Source organism: Corythoichthys intestinalis, chromosome 12, assembly GCF_030265065.1.
Source record: "Corythoichthys intestinalis isolate RoL2023-P3 chromosome 12, ASM3026506v1, whole genome shotgun sequence".
In the NCBI taxonomy this organism is placed as follows: Eukaryota; Metazoa; Chordata; class Actinopteri; order Syngnathiformes; family Syngnathidae; genus Corythoichthys; species Corythoichthys intestinalis.
This window is the reverse complement of record NC_080406.1, coordinates 5,384,605-5,407,143: the sequence shown is the minus strand read 5'-3', so window position 1 is coordinate 5,407,143 and position 22,539 is coordinate 5,384,605. Positions and strand designations below refer to the sequence as shown.

The following is a 22,539-nucleotide window of genomic DNA, read 5'->3' as shown; positions in this document are numbered from 1 at the left end:
GGTACCAATTGATATATCTTCTCTGCGTTGGGAAATAACATAGGGGGTTAAGAAATAGATGAATTACTACCTTTCTTCCCCACATTGCTTCCCACGATATTTCTAATCGTAGGGAGAGCGATTGTAAGGCTTTAGCCAATTAAAAATAGGTTCCAAAGGCTGCCAAAATTCACTCTACTCATTTTACGCTGCCTTTTAGCTCTATATATATATAGCTAAAACGGCACCATTACAGATTGAAGGCGACAATGCGTGAGTGGGTCGTGCAGTGCATGCGTTAATTGCGTTAAATATTTTAACGTGATACTTTTTTTTTTAAATTAATTACCGCCGTTAATGGGATAAATTTGACAACCCTACCTTAAGCCTAAACTAAAGACTCTGGATGAGTGTAACATATTATGTCTGTAACGTTAAATACATTTAGAAAACGATTTGATTAAAAAACATATATATATATATATACTATATATATATATATATATATATATATATATATATATATATATACATTGATACCTCGGCTCACGAACGCTTAAGCTCACGAACTTTTCGCCTCAAGAACATTAAATTCGCGAGCATATAGTCTCTGCTGACGAACTAGTTTTCGGCGGACGAACCAATTCACGCGGTCGAAAAGCGCCACAAGAAGCTGACGCACGCTCACGGCGTCCCAGTTCGTCCCCTCACTTTCGTTGAGTGCGGACGTGGTTTGTGTTTGATAGACATTTTGGACCATATTGAGTGTACTTTTGCTATTATGGGACCGAAAAAGAGTTACCTACAGTCCTTATGGAAGGTGACTCATGTTATCAATTCGCCCTCGACTGGTAATTGGCGGTGCTTTCAGCTTCCCACCGTAGTGAGAAGTGGACCGGCGAGTCACGTTGGCTCGTTGTCGTCGGTTGTCTTCGGTTCGCCCGATTTCCTCTCCAGAAAGGAAGCGGCGTGCATACAAACACCCAGAGGCGTCGGATGGCTTTTTGTGGGCACTTTTATTAACAACCAAAAGCATGTGGGGGGCACAGCAGTGGAGTCTACGCTAACTGCGCACTTTGCCGGTAACACTCTCCTTCCAAACAGTAACTCCCTCCCTCCCTCCTCCTCCCACTCCATTCCATCAAGCCATCAACTACCATCACAAAGGTAAATAAAACGACTTTATTATACAGTACAGTTTATTTCTTTAATTATAACACAATAGCACATTTATTATACATAAAATAAGGTATATTTTTGTGTAGTTTTAAGGCTTATTTAGTAGAAAATTATGTTTTATGGGGACCTGGGAACGGGTTATTCTCATTTGAATGGTTTCTTATGGGAAATAGATGTTCGGAAGACGAACTTTTCGCCTTACACACACTTTCTGGGAACCAATTATGTTCGTGAGCTGAGGTATCACTGTATATATAAAAAAAAAGGGATGTCCGATATTTTCTTGCCGATTCCGATACTTTGAAAATGACGTGATCGGACCCGATCGATCGGGATGCTAGTTCTCTAGTTATACTTGTTGCGGAAAAGATGCCAAAGCTTATGACAATAAGTAGCGCGGCCCCAATGAATTCCTGTGTCCACTCCACTTGCTTGTCTCTGCCTCTCAGCTCTCAATATACATAAAACGGCGCCATTCTAGTCAGTTTGCGGCAATGCATGAGTGGGTCGTTCCGCGCATGTGTTAAATGCGTTAATTATTTTAATGTGATTAATTTTTAAAAATTATTACCGCCCGTTAACGCGATAAATTTGACAGCCCTAATGATAACATTACAATGGAAAATTCACAGTATTACATTACACACACAACACGGTATTAATAGCAATGGGTAGAGTGAGTCCCAAACCTATCCCAATTTGAATCTGTACCCATCCAATATTTTTTAGCTACTTATATCCCACTCTCAACAATAATGTTTTAAGTTTTTTCTAAATAAGGATGTATTATTTTTATTATTTGGTATGGCACTAAGAGATGTTACAATATGCAGGTGTACCATTGCTTTTGCTGATCAGGTCTTATTAATGATATCTGCTCTCCCACATTGCTTAAAGGTGACATAATGTCCTGTTATGTTTTGAAATGGGACATGAACTTGAGGCAGCTTATGGCCTCAGGCTGATGGAACAGCACTGGAAAGATTCCCTAAGTGTCGCGCAAACACATGACTGCAATCTAATGCCTTGACAGAAGTAGTCATTCATCTTCCAGAGGAACAAAGGCACAGTATGGACACTCGGGGTGTGACAGTATATCGAAAAGGTCATATATTGCAATACTTTGTAGCCCAAAAGTTTACTGATATGCTCCCACTAAGAATCGATATATTGTTTTAAAAAGGTGTCACTATTTAAAAGAAATAAAATAAAATAAATTACCAACAGGTTACTACCTACAGTTGTGGTCAAAAGTTTACATACACTTGTGAAGAACATAATGTCATGGCTCTCTTGAGTTTCCAGTTATTTCTTCAACTCTGATTTTTCTCCGATAGAGTGATTGGAACAGATACTTCTTTGTCACAAAAAACATTCATGAAGTTTGGTTCTTTTATGACTTTATTATGGGTTAACAGAAAAAGTGATCAAATCTGCTGGGTCAAAAATATACATACATGGATCTGAAAAAGCAAATCATTGACTTGAACAAGTCAGGAAAGTCACTTGGAGGCATTTCAAAGCAGCTGCAGGTCCCAAGAGCAACAGTGACAACAATTGTTTGTCAGTATAAAGTGCATGGCACTGTTTTGTCACTGCCACAATCAGGAAGAAAACGCAAGCTATCACCTGCTGCTGAGAGAAAATTGGTCAGGAGGGTGAAGATTCAACCGAGAATCACCAAAAAGCAGATCTGCCAAGAATTAGAAGCTGCTGGAACACAGGTGTCAGTGTCCACAGTCAAGCGTGTTTTGCATCTCCGTGGACTGAGAGACTGCCGTGTAAGAAGGAAGCCCTTGCTCCAAAAGCAGCACCTTAAGGCTCGACTGAAGTTTGCTGCTGATCACATGGACAAAGATAAGACCTTCTGGAGGAAAGTTCTGTGGTCAGACAAAACAAAAATCAAGCTGTTTGGCCACAATGCCCAGCAATATGTTTGGAGGAGAAAAGGTGAGGCCTTTAACCCCAAGTACACCATGCCTACCGTCAAGCACGGTGGTGGTAGTATTATGCTGTGGGGCTGTTTTGCTACCAATGGAACTGGTGCTTTACAGAGAGTACATGGGATAATGAAGAAGGAGGATTACCTTCAAATTCTTCAAGATAACCTAACGTCATCAGCCCGAAGATTGGGTCTTGGGCGCAGCTGGGTGTTCCAACAGGACAATGACCCCAAACACACATCAAAAGTGATAATGGAATGGCTAAATCAGGCTAGAATTAAGGTTTTCGAATGGCCTTCCCAAAGTCCTGACTTAAACCCCATTGAGAACTTATGGACAATGCTGAAGAAACAAGTCCATGTCAGAAAGCCATCAAATTTAACTGAACTGCACCTATTCTGTCAAGAGAAGTGGTCAAAGATTCAACCAGAAGCTTGCCAGAAGCTTGTGGATGGCTACCAAAAGCGCCTAATTGAAGTGAAAATGGCCAAGGGACATGTTACCAAATATTAGCGCTGCTGTATGTATATTTTGTATGCTCGATTTTTAACAGATACACCTAGACGTGAACACATTACCCCCGTGCTATCATCGCTCCACTGGCTTCCAGTCCATTTTAGAATTGATTTTAAACTTTTACTGTTTGTTTTTAATTCTATTAATGGCCAGGCTCCTTCTTACTTATCGGAAATTTTAACCATCCGTAACTCTGGCTGGACTCTTCGCTCTACCGGCCAACTTCATTTGCAAGTCCCGAGGTCCAAACTCAAACAGTGGGGAGACCGATCTTTTGCGGTTGCTGCACCCAGGTTATGGAATAGTCTTCCCCCTGAAATCCGCACCACTACAAATTTGGGCCTTTTTAAATCTCGTTTAAAGACACACCTTTTTAGACTCGCCTTTCCCCAAGATTAGTTTAGCCTGGTTTTATTTCTTTAGGGTTTTTAATGTTTTCGGATTTTATCTGTCTTATTGATTTATTTGCTGTCTGACTTTAATGGTGATGCGTTGTTTCGTTTTTTTCTTCCTAATGTCATTGTATAATACTTTACTGCCTTTTATTTACTGTGTGCCATGTTTGTCTTTGTTGTAAAGCACTTTGGGGACCTTCCGGGTTTTGTAAAGGGCTATATAAATAAATTTGAATTGATTTGATTTGATTTTTGACCCTTTTTTCTGTTCACCCATAATAAAGTCATAAAAGAACAAAACTTCATGAATCTTTTTTGTGACAAAGAAGTATCTGTTCCAATCACTCAATCAGAGAAAAATCTGAGTTGTAGAAATAACTGGAAACTCAAGAGAGCCATGACATTATGTTCTTCACAAGTGTATGTAAACTTTTGACCACAACTGTAAATCTGCCATTAGAATACTATATATGTTCGACATCAGTCATCCAATTCATTTGACTGAATTGGACGTCTGGCTCCGTCAATGGCACTGAATGCAGAGCATTCAGTCAGTTTTTGTGGGCATTAACAGGTCACTTTCTGTTCATTTTAGGGCATTTTACAAGCAGAAGTCAGTCAACATGCTAGTAATCATTCATTACCGTATTTTTCGGACTACAAGTCGCACCGGAGTATAAGTCTCATTTTTGGGGGATATTTACTTGATAAAATCCAACACATAGAAGAGATATGTCGTCTTGAAAGGCAATTTAATACAAAAATAAAATAGAGAACAACATGCTGAATAAGTGTACAGTATGATAATGTTACATGATGCATGTACAACAAAATGCGGATATACTGTGCTCACCAGGACGCTACGGCTGGGTCCTGGCTATGCAGCGACTTAAACTCCCAAATGACGATGCTGGACGTCCGCATAATTTGCTGAATTTATTTTGGCCGTCGTTATGACACCATCATTTGAAGAGTGAAACTAAAAATAGAAATAATACAAATCAATTTCATCCTTGATAACAAACAGGTTCGCATCAACGTAAAGAAATGATAATTACCTGCTATTACAGCAATTACAATAACGCTTAGCATGCGTTCGCTAGCATTAGCACATCATTCATACAACCACGCAACTGGCTCTAAGTGTCTGATCGTGGGTGGAAAACACACAACAACAACAGAAAAGATTATACACACAGGCGTTGCCTCTGTAGAGATATTTTACAACCATAAACAATGAACGTAGTTTCGCAGCCGTGTTTCTCTCTCTCGCTCGGACGCTGTGTAGCTGTCCTTCTTCTTCTGGCGTGTGAGCGCTCTTCTTCACGTAAACAAGTGCGGAGTGCACCCCCACTTGGCCGTGAAAGTGCCACAAACTAAAAGCATGCATTTCAATATAAAAAAGTCAATAATACAATTGAACACACATTGCCAAAGGCAGAACGCGAATGTGGCCACAGCTATTAAGAGTTATTCAGATAACCAGGGGTGCACATATTTTTTTTGCCTAGGTTCTCAGTGGAGGACCTGGAGATGTGACTTGGTCCTCAATGAGCTTGAGAGCCGACCCGCCTGATGAGATAAAATTATGACAAGCTTTACTTAGAGCCAATTACCTTTAATTAATTATATAAACGCTTGATTAACATCAACTGGCACAACAAAATTGCCATTACTTTGAAGTGAAATGTAAAGGAATAAACATAAAAGCACTAATTCAAAATAAAGGACATTCATATGCAGCTCCCACATTAACTCCAAGCCTTTGTAAAAGTGGGATGTCCTCCTAATAAGAGCTCATTGAACGTGCATGTTTAGCTTTGTGAAATGCGAGCAAAAACACGTTTGTCAGTGCATGGCGCTGTTCTTTAATAGCTTTATTCAGCCACTTGTCCATAGGGTGAGTGGGGTCCTGTCAGACATCGATAGTTTGCTTAATTGCCTCATGCTGTTTTTTTTCGTGCTTTTCAAAGTTTGAATGGCTAAAATTCTTTGACCCTACATAAAATGCACTGCTCTTATTAGCGACATTGGGATTCTCACGGCAAATGTTGCACCGCATTTCCGTGCAAGCATCATTTGCTTCTAGCCATGGTACCTCCTGCAGCCACTTTTCAGCAAAAGTCCTTTTTTTCGGTAGCTCCGGTGACGTCTCTGTCGTCTGTCTGTCTTTCGACGGGGGTGGGGGAACACAGAAATAATTACTCAGTGGGGCCTGCCTTTTTGACATTTTGAGAAGTGATTTTCTCGTGTCCGCCGCAAATACAGTGGTCAGCCATCGGTACGCAAAAGCGTATGGAGGCCGTTGAGGGCCAGCGTGTTTGTCTACGTCCAGTACGCATGCGTGCATGCGGACCACTTATGTGCACCCCTGCAGATAACAATAGCATAAAGAACATGCTAACAAGTTTACCAAACCAACAATGTCACTCCAAAACACGAACATAACATGTGAAATGATATCATAATGTGTTAATGATTTCACACATAAGTCGCTCCTGAGTATAAGTCGCACCCCCAGCCAAACTATGAAAAAAACTGCGACTTATTGTCCGAAAAATACGCTAGTTGGTCGTAAATGACATATCCAGCCATCAATCCCACCCAACCCATCCATCCATCCATTCATTTTCTCCCACTTATCACTAATTCTTTGTTTATTAATTCAGTGTACATATCAATAATTGGATGCAGCATCCTTAAACTATCCAGAGAAGGGTCATCTGACTCTAATCAGCTTATCTTTTGTTAGCATTGAGGTCCTCATTAGTCATTCCCATCCACTCTCGCAAAACCACACGGTTGGATTGCTCCAATTAGCATCTTGAGTGTTTGCAGGGCAGGGCTGCCTTGTTTTAGTGTTTGGTAACTGCTCAGTATGGTTGTCTAATGTGATTGAATTGTGCACAATTTGACAAAATTGAGAAGATATCAGAGCATTTTTTGTTGTTGTTGTTGTTGGGGATGTGTTGCGGAGGCCTGTCTGACATTACATCATTGAGAAAGAACAGCTGTCTCAATCTCTCTGAATATTTAGTTACATTGCTTCTTGTATGTATGGAGCTATAATTGTCATATTGCTGATGATGGATGGCTGATGATGCACTAAAGTCATTTTTTGCACAAAAAAGCTTTTTAGTCAATAAAGAAGCATATGTGAAAAAGACAACAAAAGAAACTATGTGCAAGGGACGGTCTAGTGAAAAACAAAACATTTTTTATGTGGTGACATACAGTATGACACTTAGCCCTTTACCCGGGGTTAGGTTTTGGAGGTTGTTGCCGAAGCAGTTTTTCCTTCTGCACCTTCTTTGCGCCCACATGAGAGTGAGCCAATTCCTTTGCAAGACCCACCAAGAAGTACACCATTCTTTCTTGGCTTCCAGTGCATACCTGATACAACACATATGCATCCAGTGGTGCCATGTCAATTATTGAACACGGCGACTAACCATCTCCGTGTTTGACAAAGCCAACGGAGCCCTGGATTTGCAAAATTCAAGACGCTAACTGCAGCTATCCAGAGTGAAACCCCCTTCACACCTAAGCAGCGACTCCACAAGAGTGTGTAGGGGGGGTTGTCTGTGTAACTGCTTGTTTGAGTGGTCTATTGTTTGACAAAGCCAAGTCGTCAGTTTGGTATCGGTATCATTTGACGCCTTTCTGGTCTTTCTTTATAGCCCAAAAAACCCCGGCACTTCCAGTGTTAAATATTGTCACCTTGAAGTTGTTTATGTCCAAATCTCCAAAGAACTGTTCTCAACAGTAGTCAATGTGTTTAGATATATCAACTACAGTTAGAGTTATGTGCATTGCACAGGAAGTGTTTTATAGCTTATTGTCTTCCAAAATTGGCACATAAGGTCCGGATGTCGACACTAGCAAACTCAGAAGCCCTCATTGTTGTTTTCTTGGCCAAATATAAAGCAAAAATGTCATTTTCCTCCAAACTCTTACAAGACTTGGCTCATAGAGATCCTGTTTTGACTTGTTGATGCCTGCGTCATTAAACTGTACAGTATTTTCTCACTTTTACCAAACCCAACAGAACTGGAACTGACTCGGTGTCCCTGAAAAACACTGATTTGTTGCAGCCTGTTGTGACTTTAGTGCGCGTGGGTGTTCCCTGGCTGCTTGCCTGCCTGCCATCGTTCACCAGAGCTCTCCTTGAGACTTCAAGGCTGTTAATTAGCTCTTATCTGATGCCCTCTTTGGCCTTGGATTATGAAGAGTCTATTTCGTTTTAATTGCTTGATCAGATAGTTTGCTTGTGTCCCTGGTTTATCTGCGCACACATGTAAAAATATATCTATGTCAGAAAATGCGTGTTTCAGAAACCTGTTGGTATATACAGGTAGTCCCCGGGTTACGAACGAGTTCCGTTTGCAGGCGACGTAAGCCGAATTTTCGCGTAAATTGGAATCAACCCATTAAGTATCCCTAAAGATCCCCTAAATCTCAAAATAATTATCCAAAAACATATATGTCGTATTTAGAGGTGGGCAAAATTTCCGATTCTTGGATTATTCGCTATTCGGCCGTGGAAGATTCGAGAACGATTCACAAACATCCAAATTCCGATTATTGAAATATGCGAAGTAAAGTGGAAGTACACAACACTCAGCGCGCCGCGCGGTCTTCGGGATGGAACAGAGCGAGAGTAGCTAAACATCATGCTTCCCATTACCCGGCCCCTCGGGTTATACCAATGCTCAACTCACGGCTCTAGCTCAACTCATGCAACGAGATAAAAAAACACAACAACATACCTGACTGCTGCCGAAAAGCTGCTACAAAGTACATCCATATAATGTTACGGTGGATATCATTTATATAGGACTAGATGTAATATAGATTTGGTAGTGTTAGCAGCACAACTACAAAAAGCTAGATGCGGGCGTTATAAATGGCCGCCATCTTAAAGCAGTACACTTCCCTGCAAGGCTGTTGTAGCGAACCTTCCAAGCAAACCTAATTAACTTTTTATCTAAAATACTCCTAAATCGGTAAAATATTGACTTGAATCTATCTTTAAAATAGTTTTAAAACTTTCACATGTCGAAAGTAGGCAAAAGGGAAATTATGGAATAACGGGAGCAATTTTAACAAATTTAACGGTTGATTCACAACATTAAATTAATTGAATGTAGTTTAAAGCTGCTGATACAGAATGGGGACTGGAGTTTTTTATTTAATGTTATTTTTGTATATTTGTTTACTGCTATATGTTAACTTGATACTGAAATAGTAGTGTGGTTTAGCCTGAGAGTATTTTTGAACAATTTTGGAACTAATGTACAAAACATTTTTTTTTAAAAAAGAGAAAAAAAAGGAGGGGGGTGCATCAATAATCGTTTTATAATCGAATCGGAGCCTCTGAATCGTAATCGAATCGTTAGGTGCCCAAAGATTCCCAGCTCTAGTCGTATTAATACAATAAAGTAAAAAATAAAATAGATATTTCTTCCCTCCGGTAACGTCACCGTAGTACTTCTAGCATTTATTAATTTGTCACCGTCAAACTATGACAACTTAACTAGAAAATACAATCATAACATATCGTACAATAATGCTATAATGTAAACCAATAGAGACATATTTGCTTACAAAAACATACCTCAAAGGCTGCACAATAATACTGAGGGAAATAAGGTCCAAATCTTGGGCAATTCGACAAGGAAAACAGCAGCTGTTAGCGGCACTGGGCCAGGGGTGAAAACGAACCTAGCCAGAGGGCTAATAGCGAGCTAATGCGAGCATCGCCGAGCCCGTGCCGCTTACAGTTTCCCTGCCTTCTTGAAATGTTAATTGGCGTTCAGCCCCACTTCCCAACGTGAAAGCAGTGCTCGAAGTCAAAAGAAAGTAGCGCTGGCGTGATGTCAAATAAGTCCGAGTGCAACAAAGGAAAGCGGACCGCGCATATACGGTCCTGACAAAAGTCTTGTCGCTTATCCATTTTTTAGAAACAATTGCTAATAACTAAGGCTGTCAAACGATTAAAATTTTTAATCGAGTTAATCACAGCTTAAAAATTAATTAATCGTAATTAATCGCAATTCAAACCATCGCTAAAATATGCCATATTTTTCTGTAAATTATTGTTGGAATGGAAAGATAAGACGGATATATACATTCAACAAACTGTACATAAGTACTGTATTTGTTTATTATAACAATAAATCCACAAGACGGCATTAACATCAACATTCTTTCTGTGAAAGGGATCCACGAATAGAAATACTTGTAATTCTTAAAAGACATGGCTTGATGTAAATCCCCAAAACATGAAAAATTCCAATACCTCATCTGGAGAAAAAATGTTGTTCCGCCCAGCGTATTTGTGCTTCATCCTACTATAATGTTCCTTAAAGTGTGATTCTCATAAATTCTATTTATGAAAAGCATTTATGCAGAATGAAAGATTAATTACTTGTTTCCCCCTGTCCTTGTCTCTTTTGTTATGGTTGCATAATCATATGCCATTGTTTTTTCCCCGAAAGGTGTCCGACGTGATCAGCAGTATTCGCCAAATGTCTAAATCGGCCCTCAAGGAAGACACTAAACCAAAACAGGAAGCCGACGAGGCCTTCTACAACTCTCAGAAGTTTGAAGTGCTCTATTGTGGCAAGGTGAGGGCCAGCTGCAAAATTACTAACCACCTTTGCGTCACTATTCACATGCATTATAACTGCAGGTGACAGTGGGGCACAAAAAAGCTTCGTCCACGCTCATCGACGACTGCATCGATAAGTTTCAGCAACATGAAGTCAAGCGAAAGCGACTCCTTAATGGCCAGCGAGGCTCCATGGACAAGATCCCTGTAGAGTTCTGTATTGGTGTGGGAGGAGATCCACTCTCCTCTGTTTTGAATGAGAAGAATGAGGACGTTGAAGCACTTGGAGAGGACATAACCGGTGAGAGACATAGTGGGGACCTACTGTACAGTCCCTGACAAAAGTCTTGTCGCTTATCCATTTTGTAGAAACAATTGCGAACAACCTTACCTTTTAATTATTCAATTGCTTTCAGAAATGGCTCATATGAAAGCTAAGACCCTCCTAAATTATGTTGGATGTACAAAAGTATATTTGTTTCACTGAAAAAAGATTTATCATTTAATGAAGACATAAAGGTCAAATTTTGGCAAGGCAAAAGTTTTGTCGCCTACAGAAAGTAGTGTGAAAATTGAACAAAAAATGTACTTCAAATACAAACATATATTTAGTGCTGCAACGATTAATCGATTAACTCGAGTATTCGATTAGAAAAAAAGATTCGAATTAAATTTTGTTGATTTGAGTATTCGTTTGATTACTGTGGCGTTGTAATGGTTTATTTTGAAAGTGTTTGCATTCAGTTTTATTGATTTGAGTGGATACACTGCCCTCTAGCCTGCCTCATTTTACATTGGTGAATCCAGCTGCTCCATGTTAAGACATAAGCTAAGTTTTTGTTTGAGCTATTGTTTTTTTTTAATGCATTCATAATTTTGTTTATAGGTATATATATTATTTGTTATTTGTTTGTTATTATATGTATATATTTGTTAAGAGCATTGTAAAAAAAAAAAAAAAAAAAAAAAGTTAGCGTTTTATAGCATTTAAGCTAGCGGACTTTTCCTATGTAAGTTAGCCAATTGTTCTTTTGTCAAACATAGACCCTTATTTATTTTTATACCGTTTGAGGCTCAGCTCAGGTATTTTCATTTTTCATGTTTCTTATCCGATTACTCGATTATTCGACAAACTAGTAAATCGATTAATCGACTACTGAAATAATCAATAGCTGCAGCCCTAAATATGTAACATAACATAGGCGAATTAAGTAGTGGTGCTGTGAGATCCAAATTTAATATTTTGTATGACTTCCATGGGCTTGAAGGACTGCATCCATGCAGTTCGGCAAGGATTCATACAATTTATTGATGAAGTCATCAGGAACATCAAAGAAAGCAGTCTTGCATGCCTCCCAGAGTTCGTCAACATTCTTGGGTTTCGTCTTCCATGCTTCCTCTTTCATCCTGTTCATATCTGGTGACTAGGCTGGCCAATCCTGGAGGATCTTGATCTTCTTTTCCTTGAAGAACTTTGAGGTATGATTGACGTATGCGATGGCGCACCACCCTGCTGCAGAATTTGTCCCTTTTTATGGTTAGGAAAGTAAGAGGCAGCTAAGATTTGTTGATATTTCAGACTATTTATGTTCCATTCCACCTTGCAGATCTCTCGCACATCCCCATACTGGATGTAACCCCAGACCATGATTTTGCCACCACCAAACTTTACTGTTTTCCGAGTGAATCTCGGATCCATGCGGGTTCCAGTAGGAATATCTGCGGCGACTGTGGTGTAATTCAATGGAAGATTCATCTGAAAAATCCACCTTTTACAGCATCCATCCTTTTGACAGGCTGTGGGCCTTGGCAAATGCCACACGGTTTTTTAATTGTCTTCTGTTTAATTCTGGTTTCTGGACACTGGTTTGACCATGGAGGCCATTTCTAGACAGAATTCGACAGGCTGTTCTGGTTGACACTGGGTCTTCTGGTGACCAAGATTTTCCAGCCAACAACCGGTTCTCCCGAGCAGTTGTCTTGCAGGGTCTGCCTGACCTGGGCTTGTCAAAAACGTCTCCAGTCTGTTAATATCTTTTTTTTAATCCTCTGTACCTGACGCTGAGACATTGAAGGTGTCTGCCACATCTGCAGTGGATCTGGTCTTTAGGCTCTAGATAAATGACACTTGGGTCTCAGGAGGAATCTTCGGCATCTTGTCAGAGGTCAGGTTGCAGTTGATGTGGCGGTCTAGTGCACTTGGGTTCTTTTTATACACACCTGAGAGTTAATTGATACGTTATTGGTAACAGGTGAAGCTCTAATATGGGATTATGTGCATCATTTAACAAGACGACAATACTTATGTCTTTGCAAAAATTGACTCAGTGGGCTTTACCAAGCTGTAAACATCAGAACACTTTTCAACAGTTTTGTTTGGCACCGAAATGTTATTCCAAAACCTGTTGGGATTAAAATGATCCATTTCTCGTAAGAAAATATTGATTACAAATATATTAGAGGGACATTTCAGGTCTATGTGTATGCAAGCGACAAGACTTTTGTCAGGTACTGATTACAGTACTAGTTGAGTGGAGTACACCCATACTAATGTTTAAAATGTGAAAAATGGTCCATTTTGGTATTCAACCAACAACTTCAGGAAAAAAAACCATGCAAGGTGAAGCTAAACCTCAGGGCATCACGTATTATGTCTTGCGAGATGTCACTGTAGTTCGCACGCAAACAATGGAAAAATTTAAAGTGTGATGACTACCAAACAATCAGATTGCACATTGGATTTATTGCAACATATTGAAAACATTTGGCTACGATTTGCACTCACATTCACACACAAATGACAGTTTATAGTCTTGAGCCTTGCATGTGTATTTTTGGAATGTGTGAGGACACCAAAGCCAAACCAAACCCATGCAAGTGCGAGGGGAAAATGCCAACTCCACACATGATGGCCAGACCAGACTCAAATAAGAGTAGTGTTACTTCAAAATATTACTCAAGTAAAAGTAGTCATCAAAAAACTTTCCTCAAGTAAAGCATGCGGTGAAAAGAATACTCAAGTAATGAGTAACTGCTTACAATGTTATGTACACTATTTTTGTTCAGCACATCATCTATATTGAATTGTTATTCACGTATTTTCCGCACTATTGCCGTATAGAGCGCACCATCAATGAATTACCTTTTTTATTTATTTATTTTTTTTTTTTTTTAATAACCTTTTTAAACGGAACCATGGATAGAAAGGCATGTAATTCTTAAAAGATAAATGTTAGTATGGAGCATAATACTTTGACATTAAAGCCTATCTTCATGTTTCTGTTTTAATAAAATTTGTAATAGCTCAATGAATAAGTCGCCATTGTTGCGGACGAAGAAATACAATCCGGGCTGCCACAATGTCACTCTTTAGCTACATAAATATGTCGTCGGTTCGGCCCTTCCAATTTGAACCCGAACGGAAAAGTGATGAGCAGGACTTGACTGGCACGGCCAGACTGTACTCCCTGTGTTTTTCAAACACTGAGAGTATAGTCTGGTACTCTTTTTGTGTACCGTTACACCCCCTAAAAGTCGGTGTTGCCCAACGACAGCCGCAAAACACCACTGCTCTAGAGGAGATCTGCATGGAGGAATGGGCCAAAATACCAGCAACACTGTGTGAAAAGCTTGTGAAGAGTTACAGAAAAGGTTTGGCCTCCGTTATAACCAACAAAGGGTACATAACAAAGTATTGAGATGAACTTTTGGTATTGACCAAATACTTATTTTCCACCATGATTTGCAAATAAATTATTTAAAAATCAAACAATTTGATTTTCTGTTTTTTTCCACATTCTGTCTCTCATGGTTGAGGTTTAACCATGTTGACAATTACAGGCCTCTCTAATATTTTCAAGTGGGAGAACTTGCACAATTAGTGGTTGACTAAATACTTATTTGCACCACTGTAACTCGTTACCTAGCATAGGCAGTGTCAATAATTATATTTTTTATCTTATGACATTTATCAACATCAACATTTTATTTTAAACATCGCATGTACATGTCGAAGGTTTCATCTTGGCATTTATTAAAACATTCCCCCAAGCGTAATTCAATGATGTTATCCTTTTAGCTCATTTAATCATGCAACATCAGAGATGGAAGTTATTTGTTTGTTGTTAGCTGGTATTAAATGTCAGTTTTGCTTTTCATTGACAGCACTGCCACTTAATATTTTAGACGCATGAGCCTTTTCCCGCTGACTCAATGTAGAAAATACTGTTTTGCAGCGGAACCCGTCATGTCTGTCAGCAGTAGTCAGAACAACCTGAGAGGAGCATACCCTGAGTCCATCTTGGAAGATTCTGGTTTTCAGGAACCCCAGGAGTTCCGAACGCGCTGCAGTAGCCTGGCGGGAAGTCTGCAGAGGAAACCCGTAGAAGGTGTCGGCTTGGACCCAGTAAGACGCAGACACGCCAGCGCTCCCAACAACGTTCAGCCGTCTGATTCGGACAAAAACAGAACCATGCTTTTCCAGGTAGTAAGAGTAGTATTCTGAAAGTCTTAAGTGTTATATGGCACTGTTTTTCTTTTAATATTGTTTTGAATTATTTCGTAACAGCAGCACTATATTACCCTTAGGCATGTGCCGGTTATGGATTACCGTGGTATGAAAACGTCACAGTTTCAAAACCATTAAAATTTACCGTCATACCATAGTACAGCTATTCTTTATGTCCCAAAAATGCAGCAAAAAATGAGTGGCTTGTCACGGCAGCGCTCACACCTCCCTCTCCAGTTGTTGCACTATTCTGTGTCTGTCGGTGACACTACAACTGATCTTTTTCCCCCTTCAAAAAAGACAAAGTAGCTATTACTGGAGTACTTCGGCTACTGAAAAGAAACACACGGCTGTGGCTTAGAGGAGGAAGGACCTCCAACATGATTTTACATTTACGTGACCACCATCCGTCACTTTACACAAAATTCAAGGTGAATAAATGCTGCCATGAATGTTTCTCTCCAGGTACGAGTGTTCACTCTAGCGTGTTTGTGTCTAACGATGGTAAAAAAAAATACTATAACGTAAGCTTGTTAACGAGGCAGATAACATGGCTAGTTAGGATGGCAAGACGGCTAACTAGTTTCCTCTCTAGCATTAGCCTACTTTTGTGAAGTCTTCCGCCATTGTAAAATCGGTTCAAAATAACATTTTCATAATACAGCCTTTGGTGTTTTTTCTCTCTGGCAACTTTCTGTGTTGAGAGAGGGTGTGTGTGTGTGTGTGCGTGCGTGTGTGTATGGGCATATAAAATGTGTAAATAATGATACGAGTCATACACATGTGCTCTGTCTCTTACTCTCGCTCTCCATTAATATTCAAGTAATTGATAATAATGGTAGTAGTGGTATGTGTGTTACATAAAATCTATTTCATCATACATTTTTTAAGTTCAGTTCTATATTACATATATTAATATATGTTTACAGTGAAATAAAAGGTTTTTTTCTTCATTGGAAATTGTTGTGACTGTTTTGGTCTTAAATGATATTTTTGAGGTCTTAAAAAATGTATCAAAAAACATTCAATTTGACTTTTAAAAGGGTGCAAGAACCCTGAGCAAAATGAATTAGCAAGAACTGCAATGGCTGCTGAAGCTAGCTCGTCTTTTGGGCACTCAGTATTTGCTTTGAACTTGAACAGTCATGTGATAACATCAGTCGAATGAACTTAACAAACAAGCTACACTGAACGGGGGGCGATGAAGATTTACATGTAAAATGCTATTCATTATACAAAAAAAGCCACTCAGGAATGAATAAATTTTCTATCTTGAGGCACCACTATACTAAAACCACTCATTAGTGAATTAATTTTGTATCTTGAGGTACCACTGTACTGTACAAATAAACTTTAATATTGCTCTCCAGTACAATAAGTAAAAAATAAAGTATTTACCGTATTGGCCCGAATATAAGACGGTATTTTTTGCATTGAAATAAGACTGAAAAAGAGGGGGTCGTCTTATATTCGCGGTCTAGACATTATACCCATTCACGACTCTAGATGGTGCCAGATATCATTGAAGCGATGTCCTGTCATGACAGATCTCAGCTGCTTTCAAGTTAAACCAGTTTGCATTATTTTATTGCAATGTTTTTGCTTATTCAAATTTGTTTCAAGACTACAGTTAAAGTTACACTTCACTTTGATGGTTAATGCAGTTATTGCAATTTTGTTGTTTTATCACAATAGTCTGGTTTACATTTAAAAAAACAGAAGTCATTCATTTACGAATATGATTGCACTTTAGTATACATATTTAAATGTTCAGATATTAAGACTTATGAGGCAAAATAACATGCTTTTTCTCTCAAATATATTGTTATAATCATATGTTTCGGATGCACTGTAATGTAATTTATTTGGTGTTCAAAAAGTCTTTTTTCAAACTTGAGTCTTAAAAAAGAGGGGGTCGTCTTATAATCAGGGCCGTCTTATATTATATACACTTTTAAAATAGTTTTTTGTTTGTCAGTTTGTTTAACTAGAGAACCACTATATGTTCAGTAGAGAGCTCACACTTTGGGATTTTGTGAGAACTGAAGTGGTGCTGTCTTGATGGTCTCGAGTCTAAATATATCCAGTGTGCTAAAAAGCCTCCTGCAAATTACTTTTACGGTCATTTGGCAGGCAGTAGTAACGCACTGCCTAGTTTTGTTGCAACTCCTCAGCACTGCGGTGAAAACAGGCCGCGTCCTTCTAGCTGCTCATGTGTTTTTTTTTCTTTGTGTAGTTTTATTTTTTTATTACAAAAAGCCACGTGAGCCTGCTACTGTCCCTTCACACCATATTTCTACACGAGGCTAATTATAGCTAGCAGCTCAATATGTGACACAGCAACACACTGACATTGATTTTCAGCATGTGCCACTGGAATCTGGCCTACTTGTATTTCGGGACCTTAGTAAAACTGTTGGGTTGTTTTTAAATAGTGTGACTTAGTCTTTTTTCTTTTATTATTTACAGGTCGGGCGTTTTGAAGTAAACCTGATAAGTCCAGACAGCAAAACGGTGGTGCTGGAAAAAAACTTCAAAGACATTTCATCTTGTTGTCAGGTTGGTTTGTTTTCTGTGCCAACAAAGCAAAAAAAAAAAAAAAAAAACAACTATATATTTCAAAGGTATTTTTTTTTTGTTTGAATATCAATGTTTTGCATCTTATTGATTCACATTAGTGCAACTACTACGATAGCATGAACCCCGGGGATGTTAACATACCATAATACATAACCTTTGAACATTTCCAGAACAAGATGGTGAACATCTGACTTACCATATTACCATATGTTTTAGAAAAATTGGTCATGTCAAACATGTCATGAATACATACCTTGAAGTAAAAGCTGAAACGTTCAAATGTTTTATACACAAAATAAACATTACCTGGTAGGTAGAAACAGTTTTGCCACTGTTATAACCAGGGGCGAAGTGGCTGGAATTTCTTGCCGGAACTCCCTGACGTAAAGGTCGCCACGGAACCAGAAATTATTATTATTAATTTTTGTGTGTGTGAATGTGTGGGGCAAGGGCGTAGGTTTGGTCTCAATATTGGTAGGGACGCGATAACAGCATACATAACCTGCATGTACACTTTTTGCTGGGTACGGGACATTAAAAACGTTTCTCATGATTATGAATCTAATTAATTGATTGGCTAAATGATCAATGCAAAATAAATCTTACTTATACTAACTTTCACACTGCAAATTTATAACGTCTTAATCTGATCATTTTTCTTAAATCTAGTCGATTTTCTCCATCTTGTTTTGAGGTTTAAAGGCTAGTTAACAGATTAATACGTCGGATTATTCCACTTAAATTAAGTAAATATTACAATTTGTTCTTATTATTAAGCCCATATATCTAAAAGTTGGTCAACCAAGTTTTTTTGGAAGATTAAATATACAAATGTATTGCTTAAAATAAGTCTCTTATTTTCAGCTACCTAGTTTTTTTATTTCAAGAAATCTGAGTAAAATTTACTTGAAGCACTGGCAGATAATTTCACTTATTTCTAGTAGATTTACACTCAAAACAAGGGAATTTAACTACCGTAGTTTTAAGGAGGTGTGTTTTGCAGTGCATATGTGTTGGTCCAGGTGATTTGCCGTTCAATTCAAACCTTTGTTTACAAAAACTACAAAAGAAACATTTTGTAAACTTCCAGAATAAATGTCTAGATTTTATTAGCAAATTTAAATTGCAATATTTGAACATAACTTAAATTATATTAAGATACACAAGAAATGCAAAACTGTTAATATTAATTGAAATAAAAAAAAACAAAAAAAAACTTTTGTTTTAGGACCACTTTTAGTCCATTTTCTGTCTAAATTAATAAATTAAACATAACTGAAAAAACCTCATAATGTGTAACAAAAATAAATAAAAATGGAACCTTCTTTCAGGTAAAACATTACTGCTTTTGTCCACAAGCACAGCCAAATTTAACAAAAAAAAAAAAAAAAAAAAAAAGAAAGCTTCGTTGGGCTGCTTTAAGACCACATGAATAAAATTAAATAAAAATGAAAATTGGGGAGATGGGCGTAAACCTCAGTTTACTACATTTCTCACAATTTAATTAACGCTAACAGTAGAAAACAGACCCAGTAGGATTTTTCTCTCAAAACAACTTCCTACTCGAGTTTGGGAAATTCACACAGATTAATGTTATGCTAATGCTGATGCAGGTCAGACTTTCAGTAGCAAAATTATTGTTGTGGTTCCCACCGCCACAACATTGACATCTTTTAACTAGGGCTGTCAAAATTATCGCGTTAACGCGCGGTAATTAATTTTTTAAATTAATCACGTTAAAATATTTGACTCAATTAACACACATGTCCCGCTCAGACAGTATTCTGCCTTTTGGTAAGTTTTACAGCAAGGCTTTTTGTGCTGTCTAACAGCGAACTCTTGTGGTCGCTTTGCGACATGGTTTATTGTTTACTTGCCAGTTCAATATGGCTGCACGACGTCTCGGGCTGACGCCTGCGTTGTAATGTTGTGCTTATATGATCCTTGGCTAAGATTTGTCCGTAAGTATGGTTGTTGTAAAGAATGTACATATTATGTTAGTAAGCGAAATGTTATATTTTTTGTATGAGACGCTTTTTGTTTATGTTTAGTGAACCTGTATAGCGTGCTAAGCTAACGTTGTTGCTAATGGAATGCTTGTGTACTTTTTTTTGTAGTTTTACGACGGTCTAAAGAGGACAATGGTTTGAGGCTATTTTATTAATAAATCAGATGAAAAAGGAAGAAGTCTGATTATTAAGGCGTCGTTCACTAGCTGTCTAGCTTTGGAAAAAGTAGACGCGTCAGAGTGAGGACATCATTGACAGATTTAAATGACAGTAGAGTAAAATGCCCACTACAGTCCTTATGTACCGTATGTTGAATGTATATATCCATCTTGTGTCTTATCTTTCCATTCCAACAATTTATTTTACAGAATATATATATAATTTACAGAAAAATATGGCATATTTTATAGATGGTTTGAATTGCGATTAATTACGATTAATTAATTTTTAAACTGTAATTAACTCGATATAAATTTTAATCGTTTGACAGCCCTACTTTTAACATTACTTATCGGGGCTGATACTTTCGGGAAAAAACTTCTAATATTCCTCGTCTTCGAAGGGGGCGGAGGAGGCGGCATGTTGTATTTGTGTGGAGGCTGTGATTGCGTGTGTGTGGGGGTGGGGGGCCAGGTCCTCAGCCAATCAAATGTACGTTTGAAGGGAAAAAAGTGGACTGGCACAGTGAGCAAGTGAAAAGGGGTCGATGTAATTCTGAACATAATGAAAGTATTGTAATTCACTTAATAATAGTAGGGTCAAGTCTATCCTTAGAGCATATGGGAAGACAATCTAAATGACCTATATAACTGAAGTCATTACGTAATGCAAAAAAGTTTGCTTAAAAGTTGTTAGGGACAATTTGAGCATCCTGAAAAGTTGGTAGTGTAATATCCCTACCGTCCCTATTCAAACATACGCCCTTGGTGTGGAAGGAGTCAAACCTATAATCTATAACACACACACAAAATTGGTTTTACACATGCATTAGGCTACTGCATGACACATACTGTCACAAGGCATTAAAATATCTTCAATCTTGTGTTTATTAACAGGCTACCAAGCAAACAGACCATTTTGGGTTCATTTGTCGTGACACTTCAGAATCTGGTCCCAGCCAGTATGTGTGCTTTGTTTTCCAATGCGCCAGCGAGTCTCTGGTGAGTATTTCGGTTGACGTAACCTAAACAAGATTTTTTCCCCCGGAGTTCTGACAAATTTAAATGCGTGCAAAGGTGGACGAGGTGATGCTAACCCTGAAGCAGGCCTTCAGTACGGCAGCCTCCTTACAAAGCAATAAGACTCCGATCCAGTTATGTGAGGCCTGCCCCATGCACGACCTACACAAGCTCTGCGAACGCATCGAAGGTACAGTAAGAAGCTGTTTTTAATTGTTTTTACTGTATATTTAAACGTTTTGATTAAATTGTTAAGTGAATGTTCATAATGCATGTGTTAGTCTTACTCATCTTTGCTTGTTGTGGGATCTCTGTGCTAATGTGTTAGCTCGCGATACGATTTGTGATACCAAGCTCACGATAACAATGACCTCACGATATGGCGATACAATATTATCGATACACGGGTCATTTTCAGATTTGAAAACGGGTAAATTCTGACCCCAAAACGATACGAGGGAAATATAAATATATATTCAGTGGTATGAAAAAGTATCTGTACTTTTTGGAATTTCTCACATTTCTGCATAAAATCACCATCAAATGTGATCTGATCTTTGTCAAAATCACAAAGATGAAAAAAACAGTGTCTGGTTTCACTAAAACCATCCAAACATTTATAGGTTTTCATTAGGACTGTCAAAATTATCGCGTTAACGGGCGGTAATTAATTTTTTAAATTAATCACGTTAAAATATTTGACGCAATTAACGCACATGCCCCGCTCAGACAGATTTAAATGACAGTAGAGTGAAATGCCCACATGTTAATTGTGTTTTATGGAGTTTTGCCGCCCTCTGCTGGCGCTTGGGTGTGATTGATTTTATAGGCTTCAGCACCCATGAGCGGGCTACAACAATGGCGGGCTACTAGTTTATTTTTTGATTGAAATTTTTACAAATTTTATTAAAACGAAAACATTAAGAGGGGTTTTAATATAAAATTTCTATAACTTGTACTAACATTTATCTTTTAAGAACTACAAGTCTTTCTATCCATGGACCGCTTTAACAATGTTAATAATGTTAATGCCATCTTGTTGATTTGTTGTTATGATATACAAATACAGTCCCTATGTACCGTATGATGAATGTATATATCCATCTTGTGTCTTATCTTTCCATTCCAACAATAATTTACAGAAAAATATGGCATATTTTATAGATGGTTTGAATTGCGATTAATTATGATTAATTAATTTTTAAGCTTTAATTAACTCGATTAAAAATTTTAATCGTTTGACAGCCCTAGTTTTCATATTTTAATGAGGATAGCATGCAAACAATGACAAAAGGGGAGAAAAAATGACAAAAGGGGGGAAAAATAAGTAAGTGCACACTCTGCCTAAGGAGACTTCAAGAGCAATTGAAACCAATTTTTACCAAACAATTTAGGTCAGGTGCGTCCCCAATCACTGATGAGTGGTTTAAAGCTGCCCTGCCCGCTATAAAACACTCACCTGGTAAGAATGAGGCCTGAACGATATTGGAAAAAACTATTGTTGCGATTTTTTTGCGGGGTTTGCGATATATTGCGATATTAAAAATATATATGTATATATATATATATATATATATTTAAACATCTCAAGGAGCACTGTGCAAGCCATCATATTGAAATGGAAGGAGCATCAGACCACT

At 38.2% G+C, this 22,539-nt stretch overlaps 1 protein-coding gene across 3 annotated transcripts in view; it reads left to right on the top strand.

The window, feature by feature from the left end:
• Window positions 1-22,539, top strand: part of tbc1d4 (TBC1 domain family, member 4) — a 94,805-nt gene that overhangs the window by 15,488 nt on the left and 56,778 nt on the right. For all 3 annotated transcript variants that reach the window (XM_057852083.1, XM_057852082.1, XM_057852084.1), the window contains exons 2-7: window positions 10,513-10,641; window positions 10,707-10,926; window positions 14,861-15,108; window positions 17,602-17,691; window positions 20,777-20,881; window positions 20,957-21,089. In XM_057852083.1, coding sequence (XP_057708066.1) covers window positions 10,513-10,641; window positions 10,707-10,926; window positions 14,861-15,108; window positions 17,602-17,691; window positions 20,777-20,881; window positions 20,957-21,089 — 925 coding nt within the window. The remainder of the gene's footprint in view (window positions 1-10,512; window positions 10,642-10,706; window positions 10,927-14,860; window positions 15,109-17,601; window positions 17,692-20,776; window positions 20,882-20,956; window positions 21,090-22,539) is intronic.